The sequence below is a fragment of the Pollicipes pollicipes genome, unplaced genomic scaffold (genome assembly GCF_011947565.3).
Source record: "Pollicipes pollicipes isolate AB1234 unplaced genomic scaffold, Ppol_2.1 Scaffold_4881;HRSCAF=5763_pilon_pilon_pilon, whole genome shotgun sequence".
In the NCBI taxonomy this organism is placed as follows: Eukaryota; Metazoa; Arthropoda; class Thecostraca; order Pollicipedomorpha; family Pollicipedidae; genus Pollicipes; species Pollicipes pollicipes.
Genome location: NW_023596576.1, coordinates 59,471,573 through 59,495,489, shown reverse-complemented (window position 1 = coordinate 59,495,489; position 23,917 = coordinate 59,471,573). Strand labels below are relative to the sequence as shown.

The window sequence follows — 23,917 nt, the reverse complement described above, 5'->3', positions numbered from 1 at the left end:
GGCCTCGGCGGCTAGGAAGAGAAGACGGGTCGCGGAGGGGAACACCATACGAACTGAAGAGCTGAAGAGAACCGTCGAGATGCGGCAGCGTCGTCTGTAGTCTGACCCGACTGTACGGGCTGGGCAAGGCTCGTGCCAACGCCTGGCTGGCCCTCCCGGACACCGGCCTGAAGATCGCGTGCTTTGGCGGGAAGGCCGCCTGTGGAACACATCAGGGCCACCGTCAGATCAGGGCCGGCGCTAATACATCGGCCGACGAGGAGCCCGAAAGTGCAAGCTCGTAACGGTGCGTGTCAATATCAGGCAGGGTAAGCTGATGTACGAAATGTTCACTTAGCCCAAGTTAACTTCTATGGAGGTTGCGCACCCTGTCAGTGGAGTTGAGCATCAATCCCGTGTCTGAATAGGATAGGGCTTCCTGCCTTAGTTTCTGGGCCGGCTGTGGTTTCTGTTGAGACTGGACCCGCCGTCGCTGACCAGACCCTCTCCGCCGCGTCCCCAGCGTGTGTGGCGCTGTCGGACCTGCGCGCCGCCGACCTGACCAGCCCCCTCCGCCTCGCCCCCAGCGTGTGTGGCGCTGTCCAACCTGCGCGCCGCCGACCTGACCAGGCCCTCTCCGCCTCGTCCCCAGCGTGTGTGGCGCTGTCGGACCTGCGCGCCGCCGACCTGACCAGCCCCCTCCGCCGCGTCCCCAGCGTGTGTGGCGCTGTCGGACCTGCGCGCCGCCGACCTGACCAGCCCCCTCCGCCTCGCCCCCAGCGTGTGTGGCGCTGTCCGACCTGCGCGCCGCCGACCTGACCAGACCCTCTCCGCCTCGTCCCCAGCGTGTGTGGCGCTGTCCGACCTGCGCGCCGCCGACCTGACCAGCCCCCTCCGCCTTGTCCCCAGCGTGTGTGGCGCTGTCCGACCTACGCGCCGCCGATCTGACCAGGCCCCTCCGCCTCGTCCCCAGCGTGTGCGGCGCTGTCGGACCTGCGCGCCGCCGACCTGAGTGTGCTGCCGGCCGGCCAGCTGGTGGCGCTGCTGCAGCTGCCCTGCCTCGGCCTGCGGGACGTCTCGCCCAGCCTGGCCGAGCACTACCTGCGCGCCCTGCGCCGCCTCAGCGCCGGCCGCCGCCCGTCCGGCCCGGTACGGTCCGGCTGGAGGACTCGGCGAGCCCCCTGGCGCAGCAGCTGGGCTGACAGCCGAGCGTCTTGGGGCTCCGCCAGGGACGGCGGTGCAGGGAATGTCTGTGCCGCGGTGGTTGGGTGGGTAGGTGGGCTATACCACTTGAAGGTGGGGCTATCTCATCGGACAAGCGCTGGCTGCGGGCCGTGTCTGGTATTGGTAACCGCGATAAGTTGCACCTGCAATCGCAGCCTTCTGGCTTGAGTGGGCGGCATGTCACCCTCCAGAGGTCCAGGTTACCCTAGAGGTCAGGCCGGTTCCCACGGGGATGACGTCCGTCTCGGCGCTGGCAGGGCTCCGACGAGGGCTGGATCCCGCACTCGGTCGGAGGCGCGAACGAGGCCTTCCTGCACCTGGCGACGGGTCTGGTCACCTGGCACCAGCCGAACCGCGGGCAGCTGGCCGACGCCGCGCTGGACCAGCGCTCCCTCCAGGTGGGTGGGGCGCGCTCGTGCCTGGGCCGGGCAGCTGGCCGACGCCGCGCTGGACCAGCGCTCCCTCCAGGTGGGTGCGGCGCGCTCGTGCCTGGGCCGGGCAGCTGGCCGACGCCGCGCTGGACCAGCGCTCCCTCCAGGTGGGTGCGGCGCGCTCGTGCCTGGGCTCCGCGGATAGCTCGCCGACGCTGCGCTGGACCAGCGCTCCCTCCAGGGGAGTGGGGCTCGCTCGTGCCTGGGCGCCCGGGCGCTAAACTGTCACGTTGATACGTGGCTTTAGTTTCATCCCGCTTGCCGTTGTTCGATCCCGAGGGAAGGTTTTGTTCTGTTGTATTTTTTTTTTCACCAGCAGCGTTACGTAACAAGGTAGGTAAGTCGTAAACAAATGTAAAGTAAGTGGAGTCCAAGTCGCTTCTGGTGAAGAAACCTGCCGGCCGCTGTTGGCTGCCCCGAACACCAGCCTGACCCAGCCATTGTTGATCTCAGCCGGATCTCGCCACCTCCGTGCCTCGTCCGGCTGACGTGCGTCCGCTGGCGGGCCTGACTGGCTCGGCCCTCGCCGACAGCGGCTGGTGACCGAGACGAACGGCGGCCGGGAGCGGCCCGAGCGTTGGCTGGTGCCGCTGCAGGCGGCGGCGCGCGGCCTGCTGGCCCGCCGCCGCCTCCGCCAGCGCCGTCTCCTCTACAGCCGGCACGAGCCAGAGGTCGTCCGCATTCAGGTGGGCGGCCGGGGGTGACGGCGGAGGCTGGCCGACCTGGCGGGAGCGGCGCCTCGCTGAGACAGGGGAACGAAGGGCTGGCGGCTGTGTACCTGTCCTGATGACGTCAAGACCCCTTTGCTTAACTGGTTCTGCTTGTGCTAGACTGAAAAGTTAAATGTAAATCTGATGAACTTATGAATAGACTAAGATGAATCTTGTACTTACATGTATAGCTATGTATACCGCGTGGCAAGTCTGCCCACCGCACATGTGGCGGCGTGCTGGCGGCCAGCCGACTGAGGCAGGCCGGTGACGGTCGCGGCAGGCGTGGTGGCGGGGCGCGCGCCAGCGGCGGGCCTACCTGCTGCAGCGCACGCAGCGCATGGCGGCCCGCGTCGAGCAGCTGCGCCGCGAGGTCGACGAGCTGCGCAGCCGCCAGCTGCAGGAGGAGCAGCTGCTGCAGCGCTTCAGACCGCACGTGAGTGGTGGGAGGGGTGAGGGTGGTGGGTGCCGAGTTCAGAGGCGCGAAGTGTTGTCGCCTTGGTAATTGCTTCGCGCGATGTAAAGCAGTGTTGAGGAATGCCGCCTCATTGCACTACTCTGTTGTGTTTCCAGACCCGTGGCGACGTTTCTTGTCTTTCCCGTTGGCGTGAATAATCAAAGTAGCCGTTACATAATCTCGTTTGCTAAAACGGACAGAACTGATGCATAAGAGCGTGCCTTAGTTGCCACAAAGCGTCGCGGACGATCTAGATGCATGGACCTCTAATTCCCACCCGGCGACCGTGTAACCCGCTGCACGGCAGCAGCCGTCAGAGCGGCCTCCTACCGTACCTTGCCCTGCCCCCCCCCCCCCCTCCCCCGCCCCGCGGCGGTGCCTTGACGCGACTGCGTCTGCGCGCGGCCGCCGCCAGGAGGCGAGCGTGGTGCGCCTGCAGCGCTGGTGGCGCCGCCTCCGCCTGCGGCACGAGTTCCGTCAGCTGGCTGCCGCCTCCCGACCGGACGTGTCGCTGCTGAGGAAGTTCGTCCACCTGCTGGACGTGCAGGGCTCCGACTTCAAGGAGGAGGTGCAGCTGCAGGCGAGTATGCCGGCCGGCGTCGGGGAGCGGCGGGACGGCTCCGGCCACCGCCCGGCGACCGGCCGCACGTCTAGGGGTGGAGGGCCGCGGACAAAAGGAGTTGAGTGGGAGGGGGTGGGCTGAACAGTGAGAAATGACATAACTTACCGCAAAACACGTCAAAAAACGGGGTTCTGCCGGCTTTGGCCAACTTGCTCAAAGTTCCGGTCTGGCACCCCTTTCAACTGAACAGAAAACTACACCCCTGCTTATGTTACTCCGATGATAACCATCGTGGGTAGAAAATATATTAATAGCCCGGATGACAACCGTGCTGTTTGGGTTTCGACGACATTTATTTAGATGAACTTTTGTCCAAAACACTTGTTGCGTAAAAAATGTTGGGTTAGAGCGTCTTAGATGTTGCGAGATTCTCGTTTCATTCAGTCATTCATACAGGCCGGCAGCAACAACTGGACTGTTGACACACCACATTTAATAAACACTGGTGTTGACGGCAGCTAACGGTCTAGTGCTTGGGGCCCTCCACAGTGTGATATGAATTTATCGATTGAAAACGCGGCCTCTTTTATATCAGTGCTGCAGCTTTTGACTTAACAACAAAGCCTTCAATCTTCTAACTTCCTTTCCAAATGGGTTTTGAGTGGGTCGATGCCGGCTGTAGTGCAATGCCAGGCAGCCTCGCGGCAGGGCGGGAGCAAACTTCAAAAACCTCACCAGTGCTCAAAAATAATTTTGATATACTGGTCACCGTGCAGAGACGTGTCGTATGTCAAGCTGATAAGAGCAGATTTTGTATTTAAAAGCACATTTTTGATAAGTCCTGGGAACAGAAAAAAAACATATGCCTGTCCCACGTGGGAAGTCATTTACAATAAACACGCGCCGCACAAAGTTCGTGGAAATCACCTGACACATTGCGCAAGAGCATTAAGTAAATGCGCACCATATTTTATACATTTTGGTGTATAACCAAAGAAGAAAAAAAGCATTTCGTATGCTCTGATGGGCTGCCACGACGGACGGCGCAGCGTGAATTGGGTACGCACGGTGCTGGTGGAGCCACCAGCTGCGCAGAGGTGGCGCCACAGCGCGCTTGGGGGCACGGCGGAGGGTGTCGTCCGTGATGTGAAAGCGGCATGCGATCTAATGCGGTCGCTTAGCCAGCTGACGACAGGGCACACTGTCGTAACGTAAACTTGGGTTCCGTTTGTGCACAACTTCTCTTGAAGGACTTGGAAGTATCTGAGCGCCGATCAAAGGCGGTGGTCTGGCGGCGGTCGGCGGCTGCGCCCCGGCCGGAGCACAGGGACGGGCGCCTGGCGCACAGACCGTACAGCGGCGGGCAGGCGCGGCCGACCGCCGGCGCCCTCCCACCCTCCCTTGCCATGCTCCTTGACGGCGCTCCGAAACGGACCACACCTGTCTCGACATCTCTCCTTGGCTATCACCTCAAGACCGGCTTTTGACGAGCCAGAGCCATCGAGGCGCTAAGCCGCCGCTGCCCGTCGTCCTCCCCCATCGCGTAAGGCCGTCCGCCGAGCGCACCGGCGGCGCGGGAGGCTCGGACCCAAGGAAAGGGGCGCAGGACGGCGGAGGTCCACAGGCGGCCCGTGTCAGGTGGCGGCGCCAGCTCAGCCGGGCTTCTGCTGGGTTGGGGGAAGGAGAGGCACAGAAGGCGTGCGAAGGACCCGAGGGGCGCCACTGTCGCGTCCGCGTGGAGGCGCTGGTGAGGGGAATCCCTCGGTTCGTGGGACCCTCGAAGCCGCACACGGGTGTAGCGGCCGTGCTTGCAGCCGCACGCACGTCTTTGTAAAGCCAGCGTTGTCCGGTGAGTGACACCTGTCACGGAACACCACCAGCAGGGCTGCTCGGACACTTGGGACCTCCAGCTTTGGGATCTTGGGACCAAGCTGATCGATCGACGACCCGCAAGAGACCAACCTTGCATGCCATGACAAACAATTAACCGTTATTATAGGGGGTATGTATGTGGCGCTGGTTCTAATACGGCGCCCGTTTTTATGCGTGAGCAGAAATTGAAGGGTGACGTGGCCCAAATGATTCGCAAGAACCAGATGCTGGAGAGAGACCTGGACTCGCTCGACGTCAAGATCGGCCTGCTGGTGAAAAATCGGATCACACTGCAGGTGAGACTCCGCTGAAGCCAGAGCCGACGGGGTTCAGGCTGCTTGGCCAGATCCGGCTGGGCTCGGCCGCTGGGCCAGAGCCGGCTGGGTTCGGGCTACTGAAGCCAGAGCCGGCTGAGTTCGGCCCATCGAAGGTAGAGCCGGCTGGGTTTTGACTACTGAAGCCAGAGCCGGCTGGGCTCGGGCTGCTGGGCCAGAGCCGGCTTGGGTCGGGATATTGGATGTGTCTGTGCAGGATGTTGTGGTGTGTTTCGCCGGTCTCACGTCACTCCCCGACGCTTTTTAGGAGGTGCTGATGCACAGCAAGACGATGGACGCCGTGAACAAGAGCGGCGACAAGCTGGGGACGCTCTCCCGCGGCCAGGGGCTCAAGGTGAGCCGACACTCGGGGTCATTGGTGCCGAACGGTCACCGAGTCCGGAGGCTGGCGGCGGACAGCCTCAGCGCCGCCTCTCGTGGCGTCGTCGTGGCCAGGCTCATGATGCATTCAGTGGGGACAGGACATGGTCTCCCGTCTCTGCCGTCAGTCTCCTGACGATCTGAGCTGTCCGCTGTGGCACGCCACAGCCGTTGAGCCCGTGCCGGTTGAGTCGTGTCTGCAGATTGCTTCACGCGGGTTTTGTCGCCAGCTGTTTGTAATGCTCATGTGCATGCAGTGTTCAAAAGGTTAGATGTCTATTTCGATCACGGCGTGTCTTTCGTCCTGGAATGTCGAGCTCTCGTATTTGTCATCTCCAAGCAGTAAACTGGACTCCTGCTCGCTAATGGCAGTTACACTCGATCCGCAAGGGTTTTTACACGGCTGTTGCAGTAAACACCCATTCTCTGGTTGCGCGAATGGCATCACCCTAGGCCAGACTGTGGGACGAGCTGCATCTCACCGTTTGAGTGAATGCTGGACTGTGAGACGAGCCGCATCTGACCGTATTAGTGAGCGCTAAACTGTTCGACGAACTGCATTTCACCGCATTGATGAGAGCATCAAAACACCGCTGTTCTGTTCCCTGACGGCGCCTCTGACCCGGGCAGGCGCTGACACGCGAGAGCCGGGACCGGCTGGCGCTGTACCAGCAGCTGTTCTACCAGCTGCAGACGCGCCCGGCGTACCTGGCGCGGCTGGTGTTCGCGCTGCCGCCCGGCCAGTCGGGCCGCTTCCTCGAGTCCGTGGTGCCCAGCGTCTTCAACTACGGCACCAACGACCGCGAGGAGTACCTGTTGGTCAGCCTGTTCCGCATCGCGCTCCAGGAGGAGGTCAGGTCAGTGACGGGAGCAAGGCCGGGTCAGAACCGGGAGGTCACGGTAGTCCACGGGGGTTTAGCAGTGTTTGGTCGGTACCAGGAGGTAGATGGACCACGTCAGTCACGGGGTGAGTAGGTCAGGTTAGCACCGGGCTAGCTCGCAGGAGCTCTCGAGGTCACAATATTCCGGGGAGGCTGGGAGGGTCAGGTCAGTCACGGGAGGTAGGCGGGTCATGTTAGCACCGGAAGCCGCTGAGGTTTGGTCTGTCCAGGTCGCGTCCAATGGACAGGGCAGCCTGGGAGGTAGCCTGGGAGCTGGTGTTGTCAGGTCAGCCGGGTAAGCTGGAGCTGTCAGGTCAGCCCGGTAAGGTGGGGCTGTTACCTAGACCTGCAGATATGGGAGATGTGTTCATGTTACCCCTGGGCTGTCTAGATGTTTGGTCGCTATGGATGCCCAAGCCGATTGCCAGTTTTGAAATTCTAAGGTTTGCATGGCATGTGGTGTGTGACTGGGCGATATTCCTCTTAAGATCGCCCTGCCGGCGTCGCTCCTGGTCGCTCTTGGTTGGCGACACGTGGATCAGACAGCGTGAATGCGATTCTCTCCTCCTCGTGCCTATCCGTGAGCGCTGGTGCTGCAAGGATGATCGCGAACTCTCCGCGTCCCGCGGCGTTATTTTCTGGGAAGCCCCGGCTCCTTACGTCGTCCGTTCTAATGACACACGATCGTTTGGCGAGAGGGTCCACGCGGCCGAGCCTCCCCTGCCCGAGGAGTACGGGCCGGCCGCCGGCTGTGGCGCGTGTGCGCCGGTCCGACGGGCGCCGCTGGCCGCCAGGTCGCGCGTGGACCAGCTCTCGGACGTGGTGAGCGGCAACCCGATGGTGGTGCGCATGATCGTGCAGTACAGCCGACGCCACCCGCTGCGGCCCGTGCTCGGCCCGCTGGTGGAGCGCGTGCTCAGCGACCGCACGCTCCTCATCAACACCAACCCGGTCGAGATCTACCGGCACTGGGTCAACCAGCAGGAGGCGCAGAGCGGACAGCCCTGGTGAGTCCCGCGCCCAGCGGCGCGGCCAGGTGCCGGCGGTGGCACCGTCCGGCCCAGGAGAGCTGCTCACCGCTCTGTCACGAGAGCTGTGCTCCGCAGCGAGCGGTTCCTGTGCTCGTGCTTGGTGTTAACTGGCAGGGGGTGCCGTTTGGAGCTTTAGATTTGCGGGTGGTGTGGGCTGTGTCCCTCCTGTTTGAGCTGCCTGTGTTAGTTGCTTAAGTTACTTTTTCGGTATCTTTTGGTGTTTTTCTTCTTTTAGTTTTAGGTACTTAATACTGTTTTTCGTCGGAGAAAAACAAGCCATCTCGGTTTGCATGCTACCTTTTCGTGTGGACATTGCCTCGTATTACAGGCGCTATATAGAGTAGGGATTCCTAAAACCAAAGTTCTGTCACACTCGTGGGTCCTGCGCTGGGTGCCGATCGGTCCAGCCCAGTGGAGGCGATCGCTGACCCCTCCCGGCTGTCCGGCAGCGGCCTGCCGTACGCGGTCAGCCAGGAGGAGGCGCTGAAGCATGGCGAGGTGGCGCGCCGCCTCAACCGCGCCATCCACTGCCTCAAGGAGGCCAGCAACATCTTCCTGGACGAGATCTTCAACGCCGTCGACGAGCTGCCCTACTGCCTGCTGTACTCGGCCAAGGTGCTGAAGCGGGCGCTGCACGAAAAGTTCCCGGACGCGCCCGAGAAGGACATCCTCAAGGTCGGTGCCGGCGTCGGAAGGCGGCGAAGGTCGCCGGTGTCGGGTCTGTTGTGTGCGCTGAGCACGACGCGGCACCGGCTAGAACGACCGTGGTGAGACACGTCGGCGCTCTGCCTGCGTTTCTGGGGGCCAGCCGGTTTCCCTGCAGGTGCTGAATGGTTGAACCACCTCTGCTCCTCGAAGCGTAAATAGGCAGGATCGGAACATGAGCGTGGCCGAAGTTGTTGGCCGTCGCGATGGCTGTGAGCAGAAGCGTCGTGCCAGACGTCCTCGCGTCACCCGCGGTATGCAATAGCAGTACGCAGGGTGTATATAAGGCTTATGAGAACCCGCACGACATAATATGGTTCACGCTCTGGGCTCGTGCCGAGCTGCAGCTGTTGGAGGTGGTCTCTTGCCTCCCGTCACCGGCGACGTCCGCCACACGCGTCCTGCACGCCACAGCCGTCACATCAGTCACACGTCATCCGACAACGTCACATCCGTCACTCGCCATATCCGTCACTCGTCACATCCGTCACTCGTCACATGTGCCACATGCTACATCCGTCACACGTCACATTTGTCACACTCACATACGTCACACGTCACAACAATCGCACGTCAAATTCAGCTCATCATATCCGTCACACGTCACATCAGGCACACGTCATATCCGCCATACATCACATCAGTCAAACGCCACATCTCACACGTCACATCGGGCACACGTCATATTAGTCACACGTCACATCCCTCACACGTCATAACAATCATGCGTCAAATTCAGCACATCATACTCGTCATGCGTCACATCCGTCACATGTGACAACAATTATGCATCAAATCCAGCACATATCCGCCATGCGTCACATCCGCTGCACGTGTCCCGCCTGCCACGCCCCGCTCCGCCGCCTCGCAGGTGGTCGGCAACCTGGTGTACTATCGCTTTATCAACTCGGCTATCGTGGCGCCGGACGCGTTCGACATCGTCTCGCTGCCGGCGGACCAGGCGATGACGCCCGACCAGCGCCGCAACCTGGGCAGCATCGCCAAGATCCTGCAGTTCGCCGCCAGCAAGAAGGGGGTAGGTGGCGGTGTGGTCTGCTGAAAGGCGGAACGGCGTTAGAGGGGGACTGGACGTGCGGCGCACAGGCCCTTCGAGTTTTTTTTCGGAACATGTTACCGCGGAGAAAATAATATTGAAGAAGGATATCAAGGAATGTGTACCTCAGCTACCATTCGCAAGGTAGTGTTGAGCGTTGTGATCCAGGAGCGGCCGTATCGCTGTGGGTGCCCTCCTCCCCCCCCCCCCCCCCCGCTTACGGCCTCGCGGCATCCGGCAGTTCGGGGAGGAGGCCGGCCATTTGCAAGCGCTGAACCCGTTCATCATCGCCGCCCACGAGCGCTTCAAGCTATTCCTGCAAGCCTGCTGCGCCATCGCCGAGCCGGAGCAGCACTACGGCCGCAACGAGTTCACCGAAGCCACGCTCATCGCCAAGCCAATCATCTACATCACCGCCCAGGTGAAAGAGGAGCGCACGGTCAGCGGCCTCTGGCAACGGCGATCTTCACCGTCTCTCGGGCGGGAGACGGCTGGGCGCGCTCGGGGGGAGGGAGAGGCCCACGGCGGTGCTGCGCCTCCCCGTCGGTGGGGTGGGGGTCCGCGTCTGGGGCGGCGACGAGGTTTGGGTCACGCTGTATGAGCTGTGTGACACTGATTGACCACCGTTAATGTGAATTGGCCTGGGTCAGTCGGCCGCAAAAACTGCGAAAGGCAGCGGAGAGCTTCGCCAGTTGGCTGAGCCGCGTGCGCGTTACGGAACCTGGAAATGGGTTTGAAAACCTGCGCAACCTCTCCTGTAGCTTTGGGAGTGAAACAAGGAATGTCGACGCCTCGAGCGTGTCGTGACCCATCAGCTCGGACAGGCAAAGTGGGATCATATTGGGTGAAGCCCTGCGAGCTCGCTGCCAGTGCCTGACCGTGTAAACCGATCCGAGATTGCCGCAGGGGAGACGGTAGCGCCAACGCCGGGCCCCGGGCGCGGACCTTTGTTCCGTGGTCCGTGTATCGGCACTGTGAGACGTAACGTGCGAGCGCGGCCGCACAGGAGCTGTGTGAGACCCACCGGCTGCTGATGGAGTACGAGTCGGTGGTGGCGCCATCGAAGAGTGACCCGCTGCACGAGATCCTGGAGGAGCTCGGGGACCAGCCGTCGCTGGACGGCGTGCTAGGTCAGTCAAGGTCGCAACGGCCAGGTTGGCCTGTGCCGTGGTCATTCTGATGACCAAGCACGGAATGTGCGAGCTATGAGCTGCCTCGTGTAAAGGTTCTCGTCGCTTAGGGTTCCTGACTTTTCAATAGCCCACGCAACTATAATGCCGTTGAAAAGCGAGAATGCCTCCCGTTGTTTTGCTTTGCCTCCTCCGATGGCAAAATAACATATTTACTATTTGTTCCGGCGGAGCTGGGCTTATCGTAAACAGGAGAAACCACTCTATTTTAAAGCATCTATGTTGCAGAGATTTGTTCAGTGATCCACCGGGTCTAATCTTCTGTCCAAGACTTGGACGCCTTGACCTATACAACAAGCTGCAGTACGATAATGTCGCCGTATGACACGTGCCTCGGCCCGTCCCGTCGGCCATCTCCCACCTGAGCCCCCGCACGGGGCGTGTTCGGCGCACCAGCTGACCGCCGCCGCGTCCGGCAGGGGAGGAGCCGGACCACCCGAGCCCGGAGCGGGCCGAGGTGTGCCTGACGCTGCAGGCGCGCGTTGATCCAGCCGACGAGGCGGCTCAGCTCACCGCCGGCAAGCTCTTCCTGCAGTGAGTGGCGCCGGCGGGCACGGCCAGCGCGTCGCCCGGCGGCGCTGATGCTGATGATGATGGTTTGAGATTTTAGGGCGCGTCGGCATCAAGGTCATATTGCGCGCGTAACGGCTACCCGCGGCGGCTGCCGAGCGGGCCACTTGGGTCGGGATGTCGGCCGGTGTGGTGTGCGACGTGTGCATGTGTATAAATATGGTACAGGAGTTCCGGAGTGTAGCCACGTGTAAACTCTGTGGCCTCGGCTGAACCGCAGGAGCGCGCTGAAAGGAGACTCGGCTTGTGCTGCGAAGATATCTTACACTGGCTGCGTGGCGCACTGCTGTGGCCTGCGGCACACTGACACCGTTGCGTGTCACATCGGCTGCGTGACACAGCGCTGTGACGCCACTGCCGCTGTTCGGCGTCGCCGCGCTGTGCGCTGGTCGGCCGGCAGTGGTGGTGCCGCCTCAGCGGCTGCTGGTGGCGGCAGGTGTAAGCAGCTGCTGGTGGGACGTGATGCGCTGCACGGAGGACCCGGACGTGAGCGCCTGCGCGCGCGTCGAGCCGACCGCGCTCCAGGAGCGCCACTACCGCGAGCTGCTGCAGGCGCGCGGACAGGCCGAGAAACGCCGCCACGGCGACCAGCGACTCCACAGGAACAACTCGTTCCTGGCGCAGCCCTGGTGAGCGCCGCGCCGCGCCGGCGGGGCGAGTCGGAGTGCGGCGCTTCTGGGTGTCAGCGAGGACGCTTGTTTCTGTCGATTTGTGGTGCGTGATGATCCATGCTTCAAGATTGCACTTGTCTGATACTTTTTGTGCTGGGATGTGGGGGAGGGGAGGGGGTACCATCATCAGTTGTATACGTTGCTGGGATGACGTCATCGTTTTCCATCCTGTCCGCAACGGGGCCTAGCGCTCTGCCGTCTCCTGCGGTCCTGCCCCGGCCGTGTACCGGTGCTCGGCGCGCCCCGCCCCGGGCGGTCCGGGCGTCGGCCGGCGGCAGGCCCGCGTGACGCCGTGCCGTCCCGCCGCAGCGCCACGCTGGAGGAGGCCAAGGACGCGCTGCTGGAGCGGCTGCGGCTGCTGGAGCGCGCGGGCGTGGTGCACCGCGACGACGGCTACCGGGCGCTGCTCGACGGCCGTGGCCGCCGACATCGTCCACCAGAGGCGCCACCGGCAGCAGCGGCGCCAGGTCAGGGGTCACCGTCGGCCGCCAGCTCGATGGTCAGCGGCGGAACAGGCCGACGCCAACTGATCACTAGCGCTCTCAAATCATCGCGCCCCAAACGTCGGCTGATTTGCTCGAGTCGCTGGAGTCCTGCGCTCAGGTTCTCGTGTTCGTAGGTGCTGCCCGCTTGTGACTGGCTTCAGTCCGACGGTAACAGGCCCTGCTGGCTCCGCGGTCGTGTCCCAGAGGTGTGATCAGTTTCGGCATGGCCGTGTTAACATAGTACGCTTCCCGCAAGATGGCTATCATTTCGTCAAGTGTTCAAATGACCCCAGCCGGGTCGGCGAGCGCTGAAGGCGGTGGCGTCACGCGGCGCCCTGGCTGGCGCGCGGCGACCAGCGGGGGCCGGCCGGACCGGCGGCCGTACTGACACCGTCGCCGCGCCCCGCAGGAGCTGGTGAAGCTGCGGCGCACCATCTCGTCGCTGGACAAGAAGCGCACCTTCTACCAGGAGCAGGCCTCGTACTACACCCAGTACCTGGCCACGTGCCTGCAGGGCATGGCGACGGGGCGGCGGCGCGCCGGCCGCCACAAGGCCAAGGCGGCGGCGCCGCTGCGCTACACGGCCGCCCGGCTCAAGGAGAAGGGCGTGCTGCTCAACATCGACGGCAATGCAGCCGGCTGAGGTGGGTACTCCGTACAGCCGAGTTGTTGAGGGGCTGGAGCCCAAGTTGGAGGGTGGGGCTGAAGCCCAAGTTGCGGGGGCCGACGTTCCCCCCCCCCCCTCCCCTCCCACTGAATAAGAAACTGCACCCCTGCCCCTTCCCCCGCCAATACTGATTTTATTGTTTATTGGTGTTTTTAGGATGCGTCGACTACAATGGTCATTTTGCGCCCCTGAACACTGACATCATGTTTTTTTAATGAGGGACGCAGTTGTGATCCATGCAAGAAGCTTTTCAACTTAAGCGTATCCAGGACAGCGGTGACGATTCTGCACTGTGCTGCGAGCCGCAGGTCACTGCGCCGGTGACGGTGCGACAGTGATGCTGCGCCGCAGCGGCGGTTCCCCGCGGTCGCCTGTACCGCGCCGCCACAGGGTCCATGTTGAAGACAGCACAGCGGACAGGACTGTTGGCCCCGTAGGGTCGGACCACTGTCAGAGAGGAGTCGTGCCACGGGAATCGGAAGAAAGTGCAACTTGCTGCGTGCGAGCTGCAAAGCGACTTTTCAGCTGTAGCATTTACACATGTGGTGTTTGAAATGGAACAAATTCTTGCCTTGATGTGCTTTCGACCCAAACATATATGACACCATAAATTAAATCCGAATGCAACTTAGCAGAGCATGCAACAATTCTGATATCCGAATAGGACGTTTTTAGTATATGTGAGCACTTAAACTAAAAAAAAGGGGCGGCACCGCTCACTGGTGTGGCCCCGTATATCATGTTAGCCCGCGGCCATCGGTCGGACGGGCAGCGGACGGCACCGCGCTACCCAGTTAGGGAATCCCGTGACCTCTAATGGGAAGTGTTAATTCCGCGCGGCCTTGGTCACGTCAACCGCCGGCCTTTCCATGACGGTCACGAACTCCCCGCCGGCGCCTGCCGCCGGTCAATAGAGCACCGCTCCCGGTCCATGCCTCAGAACTCCACCTGACAATCGCCGCCTCGCTGCGGTCAATAGTGTGTACATAGCAACGCGTGCAGTGCTGGACCACGTGCTGGACGCCGGGTTCGGTGTTGTGGACCGCAGCCACGAACCGAGCCGATGATCTCGCCTGTGGGCGTAACGCCGGGCCTCTGCCGTTGCTGTACGGTGTGATCGGGGCCGATCGCACGCCCGCCCAGCCTGGAGCTGGTGGCGTGCCGCCACGTCGGCGTCGTTGTGTCGCCCTGTCACCTGTCTCCCCGGGTGGCCGGCGGCAAGCGGCGGTGTGGGGCTCGCCAAGAGCAGTCCGTCCGCCGCCGGCCGTTGACGGCGCGCGCCTCCGCTCCCCAGCTGAAGGGCGTGCAGTTCGAAGATCTCGCCGCTGGCGGCCGAGGGCCTGTTCCAGGTGAACGCCAAGCTGCTGGGGCGTGCAGCTCGAGCGGGTGGAGATTAGCCTGCAGGTACCGTCCCCACCTGCCCGCCGACGTCACTGGTCTAACGGCCGCACTTAGCACCTGCCGCGTTCATACATAGCCGGACGCGTGCTGCACTCCGGCCAGTGATGCATTTTGTGCGGTCGTTGACGTTATACGACACCGTCAACCAACCCTCCTCATAGCAGACGGCCGTGGCCAGTGGCGTCTGTACCCCATAAATGTTCGAGTGACCCATGAATATACGATGTGCTGCACCTGTGCTATGACTGTATTACTCCTTGGAATTCAGGGTATCTGGCACCTGTTGAATGCGTAGTTTATATGCTGGAACGCGCCGCATTATTCACCTGTTGAATGCGTGATTTGCTCGTATGTGAGCGGTGGGGCTCCGCGGCAAGACTGTTTATCATTGCTGTTCAGTACAAAGCAATGACCGTAGTCGACTGAAGCTTTTCACATGTGCACGCTGCAGTGCTAGTTACAGAAAAAATACGCTCAAGAAAATCGACGATACAAAATCGTCTCGTTTCAGCTGGTCCGCGTATGTCGTTACGCCCTAGAGTCCTTGGTTGCTGATGACTTATGGGTGTCCCTAACGAGCAGCTCGAAAGCCCCGTGTTGAAGCGCGCGCGGTGCCACCCCTTCCCGCGCCCCCAGGAGCTGCTGCATCTGCAGTACGACGGCGTCCTCCGTCATGGACATGTTCGGGAGGGTTCGGATCAACGTCAACCTGCTTATCTTCCTCCTGAACAGCAAGTTCTACAGCAAGGGCAAGAAGTGAACTGGCCCCGGTGCGCTGGGTCGGCCGAGCGGTCCCGACGGCTGTCGGCGCTCGGCGCAACGCCTGAGGCGGTGTCGGGAACGGAGCGGCGCGGCGCCGGACGCCGACACGTTCGCCTCGGCGTCTCGCGGCTCGTGGTGTGCTTAGCAGCTGCTTCGTTCGCGCTTTGTTGGCGCTGACAGAACATTTTACGTAGAGGCTGTATCGTGTGCGCGCTGGTGTGCTCTCCTTGGTGTGCTCTCCTGCAATGCTTTAGCTAGTGTCTTCCAGCTCTGTTTCTTTTTTTATAGTTTACAGTCCGGTAATGCAATAACTGATTCAGAGGGCATCGCCCCTCGTTTTACAGCTGGTCGAGAACGGCGGGACCCAGCTAATTAGGCGCTTCCTACGTGGCAATCGATGCACATGCGTGGCGCAAACGTTTGTGCCATCGTGGCACTCGTTCACTTCGCCTGGACCTTCATGTGGCCGTACCGTAATTAAGTTTTGTAATTAACTGCCTGTAATGGGGTATAGTTAACGTAGCCCTTGGCGCGGCCCAGGCCGAGGGACGTAGCCTGCGCTAACAATCAGACAATCAGTTAGCTGTGATCGTCGAGGGACCACGTTTGCGTAGTGCCTGTTTGGTCAGCGGCCGCAGGGAACGCGCGCCGCTGCACATTTTACCGGTGACGCGGTGGGGCGGGGCACGGGGCGCGCTGTAGACCCGGCGGGCTGTTGAGGCTGTGTGGTGTCCGGCCGGGTGCTCCGCGACCGCGCGCGTGCCAGCACGCAACACACTGGGCTCCTTGTGCGTCGCCCTCTGGATTAATGGTGTGAATACATGCGGACCGCAGCCGTATTTCGGGACTTTTCATCGGGCGATAAAACCAGACTGCCCCCGAATATACAGCGGGCCGTTACTCGTTTCGCCTTTAGTTAGTTTGAGGCAATTGCGTAATCTCAAACGTGTTATGGGTCCATTCGGACCACTTAATGACACTTGAGTGAGCATTCCGACGTATTGATAAGCGTAATCTGTATTTAACAAGACAAAAATGAACGGTCAGGCGGGGTTACATCAAAATGAAAGGTGCAGTGACGTCGACGAGTTCACACCTCGTCCTCGTTCAGCAGCATGTTGGGAATGCCATCGGTGACTGGGAACCTCCGGCCCGTCTCTGGGCATACCAGCTCCCCGCTCATCACCTCCACCTGGCGACGGAAGGGCGCTAGCGTCAGTTATCGGCGCCGGCCGCGCGTCGCCGGGCGTCCGAGGCGAGCCGATCGCGGCGACGGCGACGGAGACACGGGCGTTGTGGGACTGCTACCCGCGTGCAGGGACATCTCAGGGTTCTGTAACGTGGCTGTATCAGTGCAGCAACTCACCGTGAAACGCTCCCTAAGACACGCTTCAGTTGAAGGTCTTGAAGGCAACTTTGCTGATTTTGGTTATAGCTGGTAACAATAGGAGTGTATATGCAGGATGGCACTTTGAAACTGAACCTGGTTTGCTGGATCTCCTCGTACATTCTTTCCAACAGATCCACCGCGCTGCGGTTTTCCGCATTTCACAGTATTACAGGATAATAGTTTTACTTTATTTCCTTTTTCCAAAACATAGCAAATTTGATTTGGTGACGCAAATGTCTACCTGCCGCGTTCAGCCGCGCATTTCTGGGAGCAGGCACGAGAGCAGCGCGCCTATGGCGCTGGCTTGTTTGTGATCGATGAACATCTTGTGTATAACTGATTATAATTGGTTCATAATTGAATGTATCATTGACGACGGTTTCGAGCCCTCCCACCAACTGTTTTTCAATTCCCGCCACAGTCGGCGTGACACCTTGTGACGTCGCTGGCAACAATTGCTTGCAAACTCGTGGACAAACATAAGATCATTACTGCTACGGCTAAAAAACCACGGCATTGTTTAGACCCCTTCAAAAATGGGGTTAAGGGGAAACGACCCGATTCCTGACAGTCTCTAGTCTTCGCCAAGGCAAACGTGATTTATCATTTAGTGGTATTTGAATTATGTCTCAAACCGTTATATCAATGCAAACTTTATAGCGGGAACCACTGGGACTTACTTCCAGAAGAACATGATGAGCCATCTTCAGAAACTCTTCATTCGTCTCATAATCTTGGTCCAACGTGGCAGGCAGGTCCCCTTTGTGTCCAACCTGAAAGGAATGTATATAATGGTGCGCCAGTTTCATTACGATGGATGCGCTTGGAGCAACAATATACTCGCTGTCTTGACCTATTGGATGTCTCGTCACAACAAGCCCTTCAGAAACTCCTACTGATAGCTGATAGAGTGATTGGCATCCCATTGGTGATTGGCATAAGGTCAAAGGCCAAGGCTTCTACAGAGACCATTTTCACGTGAAACGGTTTCTATGCACCATACAATGCCCAACGCCCAAAACCGACACAACCAAATCTCACACACGACTTGACCACCACCGAAAAACTTTGGCGCTACATCACAGCCTCGGCCCAATGCCTTGACTAACAATACTGATATGCATTTAAGCCACAGGAAGCGCTTTTAAAAACGAACAAAAACAATGTTGTCGACAACGCTGGGTAGGACCTGTGATGTGCGCAGCAGCGGTGCTGCGTCGTCGCGGAGTTTCTCATGCTCCATGCCGTGCGACGATGTGACTGGATTGTTAAGTGTAACTGAGTTGAAAGATGGTCCATTTGCCGGCCGCGGGCTGGGCCCACGGCCGGGCCCCATAGCTAGCAGTCTGCCGGCCGCGGGCTGGGCCCACGGCCGGGCCCCATAGCTAGCAGTCTGCCGGCCGCGGGCTGGGCCCACGGCCGGGCCCCATAGCTAGCAGTCTGCTTGCCGGCCGCAGACTAGGCCCACCGCCGGGCCCATAGCCAGCAGTCTGCTTGCCAGTCTCAGTGATCAGCGCGAGTGGTCGCAATGCTCAGTGGTCTGAGACGTGCAACGCGCCGCTAAAAACCATCAAAATATTACGAAGGTGTGTCGCGTGGACATTTGAGAGACAGGATCACCCTCACGTGGGAGCTTTGGCAGTAACGCCTTTGACGGATAGCAGTAACACCATTCCATTGACCATGGCAGCCGTTTCATATGAGTAGTTTTGGACGTGAAGGTGTTGCCACCTACACGTTTCTGTTACAAAAGTTACGCCAGTCGAAATAACGCCTCGTGCAAGCTTCCCCAATGCAGTTTCCACGCACTGCAGTACTGTCGCGAAGAGGTTTTGTTCGCAAAATTGCGCCATGCATGAGTTATGCGCAAACATGTTATTGCTTAAAGGCTTAGAAGGTCAAGATGGTGCGTAATATGGAATCGTATTACCAATCGTATTTACCAATACGTATTAATTACCAATCGTATTAATCGTATAATTAATCGTAATTACGGCCAATCGTAAAATGGTCGTCAGTGGAAGTACTATAAAAATGGAGCTCTGCCTGCACAGATCACGGTGCGGCGATGGCACCCCTACATCACCATTTTCCATACTCCATGTCTTCCCACTATAAGTTTAAAAAGTTATCTGTGGCTGAGAGATGGAAACAGCATTTGCCACAGGGGTGCAGCAAGGAAGTTGTCTGAATCACACAGAAAAAACTGCCCACCCACCACATGGCAGTTAGCTGGCAATTGCATGGAGTACCTGCCAGGTAGAAGGCAAGTGGCATTGAATGTAATCTGGTGAAGTGACATCATCCTAAAAATGTGATTGGTGCAAAACATGTTCCCTGTAAAAACCAAACAATCTGTAAACTCAAAATTGTCACAAACCTTTAGTTCTGGAAATCTTTAAGGCATAATTTATGTTATCCTACCTCTTCAGCTGTTTTGCATAGCACATCCCAGTCCACCTTTGGAATGATTCTTGCTATGAATTCTGGATTGAAGTCCACTTCTTGCACCTTCACATCTTCTGGCTGAAAGAGGCAATAGGTACTTCAAATTTTGCAGTCAAACATAAGGCAAACTTAGCAAATAAATTGCTATTAATGGGTCACAATGCATCCATATAATAGATTCAGAGCATGCAGGTATGAGAACCAAGACTGACAATAATCTGGCTTGTTATTTATAGGGGAGTTCCTGATGCCTGTAAGCACAACTTTCATTGACCTGTGGTAGTACATCCTGCCTGTGCCTATGTGCTGGTCCTGTGTGGCATAGTTCCAGTATTTGAGACTGCAAGGTGAGCAAAGCCATGACTTTTAATTTGGTTTCACCAAGACTAAAGCTTGCCAGCACCACACCCCTTGCAATCTGTCTTTTCTTGGGGGACAGACAGTGCTCAAAGTTTGGACTTGCTCTCACTGGATTTAAGAAGCTGACCAAACAGAGCTTGCTGTATTTGTTATGAAACAAGACTGTACTTAATAGCCTTATTCCTCATAAAATAATCAGGAGAATGGAGATGTAGATGGATTGATATTTTGGTTACATGCCTTTATTGAAACAAATATCAGAAGTAACTTGGTATTTACAACTAACTTAACATTTACTACTGAATTTTGCTTTGATAAAGGCATGTACCTGACATATCAATCTATCTCTCCATTCTCCCCATCATTATACAAGGAATATGGCTCTTCAGTGTGCTATCTTTAGGCATAATGTTCCACACAAATGCACTTTGCAAGTCAAGAGACGGACTGGTCAATATTATGGAGTACACAAAGATTAGCTTAATACACTGCTATGCAATGCAACCTTTCCACTTGATCCCAGTAGATGTGGGCTGGGTCACTGAGCAGAGTCTAGTCTGTCCTTTGCATGCAGCAGGACTGCCCTGATCCAGGTCAGCTACCATGCTACACAGGCATTGGTCAGATCATTGTAGTGTTGTCACCTTGTGCATCCTTACAGCCTCTGGTATATCAAGCTGTGAGGCTACAGGGCAGTTTAGGGGGAAATCTCCACTTGCTATTCTATTCCAGTCTGACTAAAAATGAATATAATATGAAAAGGACATGTAGGAAAGTAAATAATAACAGCCTGCTGCTGGACTTCACCACACGCCTGCTATCCTTTCCAACTGACATGTGTCATTCAGAGCACTGCAGCATGAAAGGGCATCATTAAATGTTTATTAACCCTTAGTGGTCTCTAGGGGGTGAGTTTTGCAGAAGGAATTTGGAGGTTAAGCAATGAAAATAATGCAGCCTACCTCCAAAGGATACTAACAATCTTATCCCATCTCATTTTCACCTCATTTCTTCTCAAAGTTGGGAAATGGCTGAAGAATACCTAACTGAATACAAAAGTATGCCCCTGCTGCTGCTCTATGAAGCTTATATGGCATCCATAGAACTCATTTACCACATAGGGTTTTCAGTGTAGGTACTAGAAGACATCTTACACAAAAGTGATAAGATTTTGTACTCAATGTCAGTCACACATGGTACAAACTGCAGGCTCCCTACAAAAATGGATTATTGGGTTTCAGCATCCTGGATGGTGCAGGTCATCATCCAGAACAGTGCATAGTGCCAACATTTCAGGGTATTAAGATGCTGCAAAGGTATGCAAATGCATAAATATTTCAAAGACCTTCAAAAAATGATGATCCAAATGAGCACAACTCCAACTGGCCTGCAAGTTCCGCAAACGCAGGTGCATTGTTCAGCTCACTGATGACATGAAGGCATCTAGTACATGATGATTTTTTGCAAACTGGCAATGAGTCCCCAACATGCACAGTGATGTCTGAACCCAATCATTGATAAATGGAAAGCAGGCATGTGCATCTCAGTCCAACAGCATAGCATTCTTTCAGAATAGGGGAGGTACAATGCCCTAAATAATTAGGTGTTTCTTAACCCATGGTACATCTTACCGAGTTGATCGAAATCTGTAAAGGATATCCGCTGACCACATTTTTCAAACATTTTGACGTGAGCATGTTGTGCGTGAGAAGCTTCATGTTGACGTTTGCTTGCTAGCCAGGCAACTAGCTAATGACAAGTGCTCCTCCCAGCAGTGAGATGAAAATCACGAACGATTCCCTCGGTCCCGACTTCACAGGCCACGTCCCGCGCACGTGCCTCCCTCAATCCACCGAATAATCAACCACGCTCCCACGCGCACTTTTTTTTATTCACTGACTACAACGTAATCGAAACTTCACGTGTTCACAGCGATCCGAACAACAAAAAATTTGTACCTTCGACGTCATTAGTGACATCATACGGTTAGATTCCACGGCTTATATGTTTGCAGCTACTCCAAAATCACATTCTAGTTGATGTCATAAAAAATATTTGCGAGTTAAACAGTTTAAGTGGGTACCCAGAACGGCTCAGACGACTGACTTGATACTATCGTCATTTATGACGTCATACTCGAAAGATTATTGTACCGTTCTGTGTTCGTATTGACTAATACAACAAGGACCGACCACAGGCATTCGAAATGTTTTTTTCTACAAACAGATGATTTTCAGTGTTCAATATTAAGAGCATATTGACGATTTTGATTGACGATTGATTGACATGGCATTTGTGAACAAATATTTTAGCGCCTTTGCAGGCGCATTGTTCTCGGTTACTTGCTATAAAAAGGGACAGAAATGGCGCAACGGAATTTGACTTATGGGCGCTGTATGACCTACAGCTGTCGATGCGCCCCAAAGCCCCAAATCATCATCATCAGTTTATCTTACGCTTAGCAAGTCAATTCGCCCGCCCAGGGTGAAGAAAAAGTGCGATATGCCTTTTAGACAGGGTGGAGTGCAGTTTACATTGTCAGCAGCACGCACAGTAAATGCAGACATGACTGCCAGTTTTGCATGCGTAGTTGTTGCTGCGGAAGTCGCAAACATTAAAATAGAAAACATTCACCTATTCAAGTATTTTATACGTCAATGATAGAAGACGTGCCATGCTGTGAATATATTGCCCGAATGCTTGCGTGTCGTCGCGTGGTCATACAACAGTCAAAGTATTTAAAGGAAAAATGTAGAAATAGAAAAGTCATTTGGCACGGCGTGTGCATATGCAACGCACGAGCTTACCAATGGGTTGATCCTATCGTTCCTATAGGTTCAGAGCTTGGTACTGTCTACAATTAATTTTTCTGATTTCATCAAAGGCATGCTTGGTCACCTTTGACCCGCCAAAGGTCACCATGTTCTGTATAGGATAGGTTATCGGCCATGGTGCGTCGATAGGTGAGGATTTTGTGGTAATCGGTTCAATAGACTAGAACCATGGGGTTGTCTGTAGCTAATTTTAGTGGTGTTGAGTGTTTCCGATGGCCTTTGACCTGGCCGAAGGTCACTGACCCCCCGGGGCGATTGTGCCATCGACCATGGTACAACGATTGGGGAAGGTTTTGTAATGATGCATCCCATAGATTAGGAGCTTGTGGCTGTCTGGAAACGTATTTTGTCGATGGGAATTTTTAGTGATATTTGACCTGACATAAACCTCATACTCTGGGAAAATCTTGTCGACTAGGCGGCATCTTATGGTGAAGGTTTGGTGTCGTGCCGTGCAATGTTTCGGAACATAAGTTGTCAACATGTTTCGTCGGTCGTCTAGTATCTCCCCTTGAAAACGGCCACAGGATCGCGTCGCATTCGCCGCCTTGATGCGACGGCTACATTTCTGATGCTCGCTTCTTATCTCAGTGATGAGCGATGGCCTAGAAACCGATTCGGTTGGAATTGGCTGCGATAACACTTCTTGTAAGGTGAACTAACGTCACGTGCAACATCCGTTCAGGGCTTCCCAGTTTTAGCTGGGCATTCTTTAGTGCAGAACTTTGCTGTGGATTTCACTATGTGTTGTTAGAATTGCCGTCAATCGTGTATTCCCTCTAGCTTGGTCCCGCTGGATTGGCTTGGTATTCATTTTGTGGACCGTAGTGGAGTTTGGCCAGGGTTAAAAGGTATGTCACAAGGAGCACCGGCTGTGTGGTGTTTAATGAGCTGTTCAGTTAGTTCTATTCAGGTATTGGTCTGCTTGCCACATTTGCTGATCAGAAAGTAGTTGCATTTGTTTACACTAGGTTCTTTGTATCTAACATACATGCATTTCAGCTTCTGTAGTTTGGAACTGTCCCTGGGGCGGTCTTGAGCTTGCCAAATAACGTACCTATTAAGCAGGCAATGCATGTCACAAAAACTAACTGTGTTACTACACTATTATTGTGAAACGCATCATTAAGGTAGATTTACTGTGTTCCTGTGAATGTGGCACAATCTTACAGTTCAAGGATGAAAAAGTGTTGTAGATTAATTCAAGCATTTGTGTGATCGCATATTTTTAGCACATACCAGTATTCTTTGATGCCGAGATAGTACACAGTTTTGTTGAGTACTCCATCACACACTCTGCACAATTTTTCAGATTTGGTGGACAACTCTTAGACATTTGGAAAGATATTGATGGATAGTCTTCCTTGTTTCTGAGATTTGAAGGTGGCGGGTTTTAAAACAATCACCCGCTTTGTTCTATTGCTTGATTTTGCAATTGCATCCACTTTTTATGTACAATTTATGGAAGTATGCTTTTGTTTTTTCTATACAATAAATTCAGTTTATAGCCAAAATGCAGCCAACCATGTTATCATGGG

At 56.4% G+C, this 23,917-nt stretch overlaps 2 protein-coding genes and 1 pseudogene across 2 annotated transcripts in view; 1 reads left to right on the top strand and 2 right to left on the bottom strand.

Moving 5' to 3' along the window:
* LOC119100686 (ras GTPase-activating-like protein IQGAP2) overlaps positions 1–15,881 on the top strand; it is a 51,241-nt gene extending 35,360 nt beyond the window's left edge. The window contains exons 13-31 of the mRNA XM_037223763.1: positions 503–567; positions 1,030–1,104; positions 1,461–1,601; positions 3,268–3,381; positions 5,418–5,531; positions 5,818–5,904; positions 6,561–6,787; positions 7,606–7,818; positions 8,292–8,517; positions 9,419–9,583; positions 9,843–10,022; positions 10,608–10,731; positions 11,211–11,325; positions 11,798–11,813; positions 11,887–11,979; positions 12,467–12,499; positions 12,927–13,037; positions 14,479–14,522; positions 15,222–15,881. Coding sequence (XP_037079658.1) covers positions 503–567; positions 1,030–1,104; positions 1,461–1,601; positions 3,268–3,381; positions 5,418–5,531; positions 5,818–5,904; positions 6,561–6,787; positions 7,606–7,818; positions 8,292–8,517; positions 9,419–9,583; positions 9,843–10,022; positions 10,608–10,731; positions 11,211–11,325; positions 11,798–11,813; positions 11,887–11,979; positions 12,467–12,499; positions 12,927–13,037; positions 14,479–14,522; positions 15,222–15,345 — 2,267 coding nt within the window. The 3' untranslated portion in view covers positions 15,346–15,881. The remainder of the gene's footprint in view (positions 1–502; positions 568–1,029; positions 1,105–1,460; positions 1,602–3,267; positions 3,382–5,417; positions 5,532–5,817; positions 5,905–6,560; positions 6,788–7,605; positions 7,819–8,291; positions 8,518–9,418; positions 9,584–9,842; positions 10,023–10,607; positions 10,732–11,210; positions 11,326–11,797; positions 11,814–11,886; positions 11,980–12,466; positions 12,500–12,926; positions 13,038–14,478; positions 14,523–15,221) is intronic.
* LOC119101868 (uncharacterized) lies at positions 4,020–4,201 on the bottom strand (annotated as a pseudogene).
* A 477-nt stretch (positions 15,882–16,358) lies between the features above and the next one.
* On the bottom strand, positions 16,359–21,394 carry LOC119101133 (multifunctional methyltransferase subunit TRM112-like protein). Its single transcript, XM_037224411.1, has 4 exons — positions 21,177–21,394; positions 19,162–19,263; positions 17,418–17,510; positions 16,359–16,539 (listed from the first exon to the last, which is right to left on the bottom strand). The coding sequence occupies exons 1-4, from the start codon at positions 21,261–21,263 to the stop codon at positions 16,438–16,440; spliced, it is 384 nt and encodes a 127-aa protein (XP_037080306.1). The 5' UTR covers positions 21,264–21,394; the 3' UTR covers positions 16,359–16,437.
* Positions 21,395–23,917: the final 2,523 nt, after the last annotated feature.

Coding starts and splice junctions, on each gene's coding strand:
- LOC119101133 (XM_037224411.1), bottom strand. CDS start 21,263: ATGAAGCTTCTCACGCACAACATGCTCACGTCAAAATGTTTGAAAAAT. Junction 17,511..19,161: donor TATGCAAAACAGCTGAAGAG/GTAGGATAACAT, acceptor CATTCCTTTCAG/GTTGGACACAAAGGGGACCT. Junction 16,540..17,417: donor CTCATCATGTTCTTCTGGAA/GTAAGTCCCAGT, acceptor TTCCGTCGCCAG/GTGGAGGTGATGAGCGGGGA.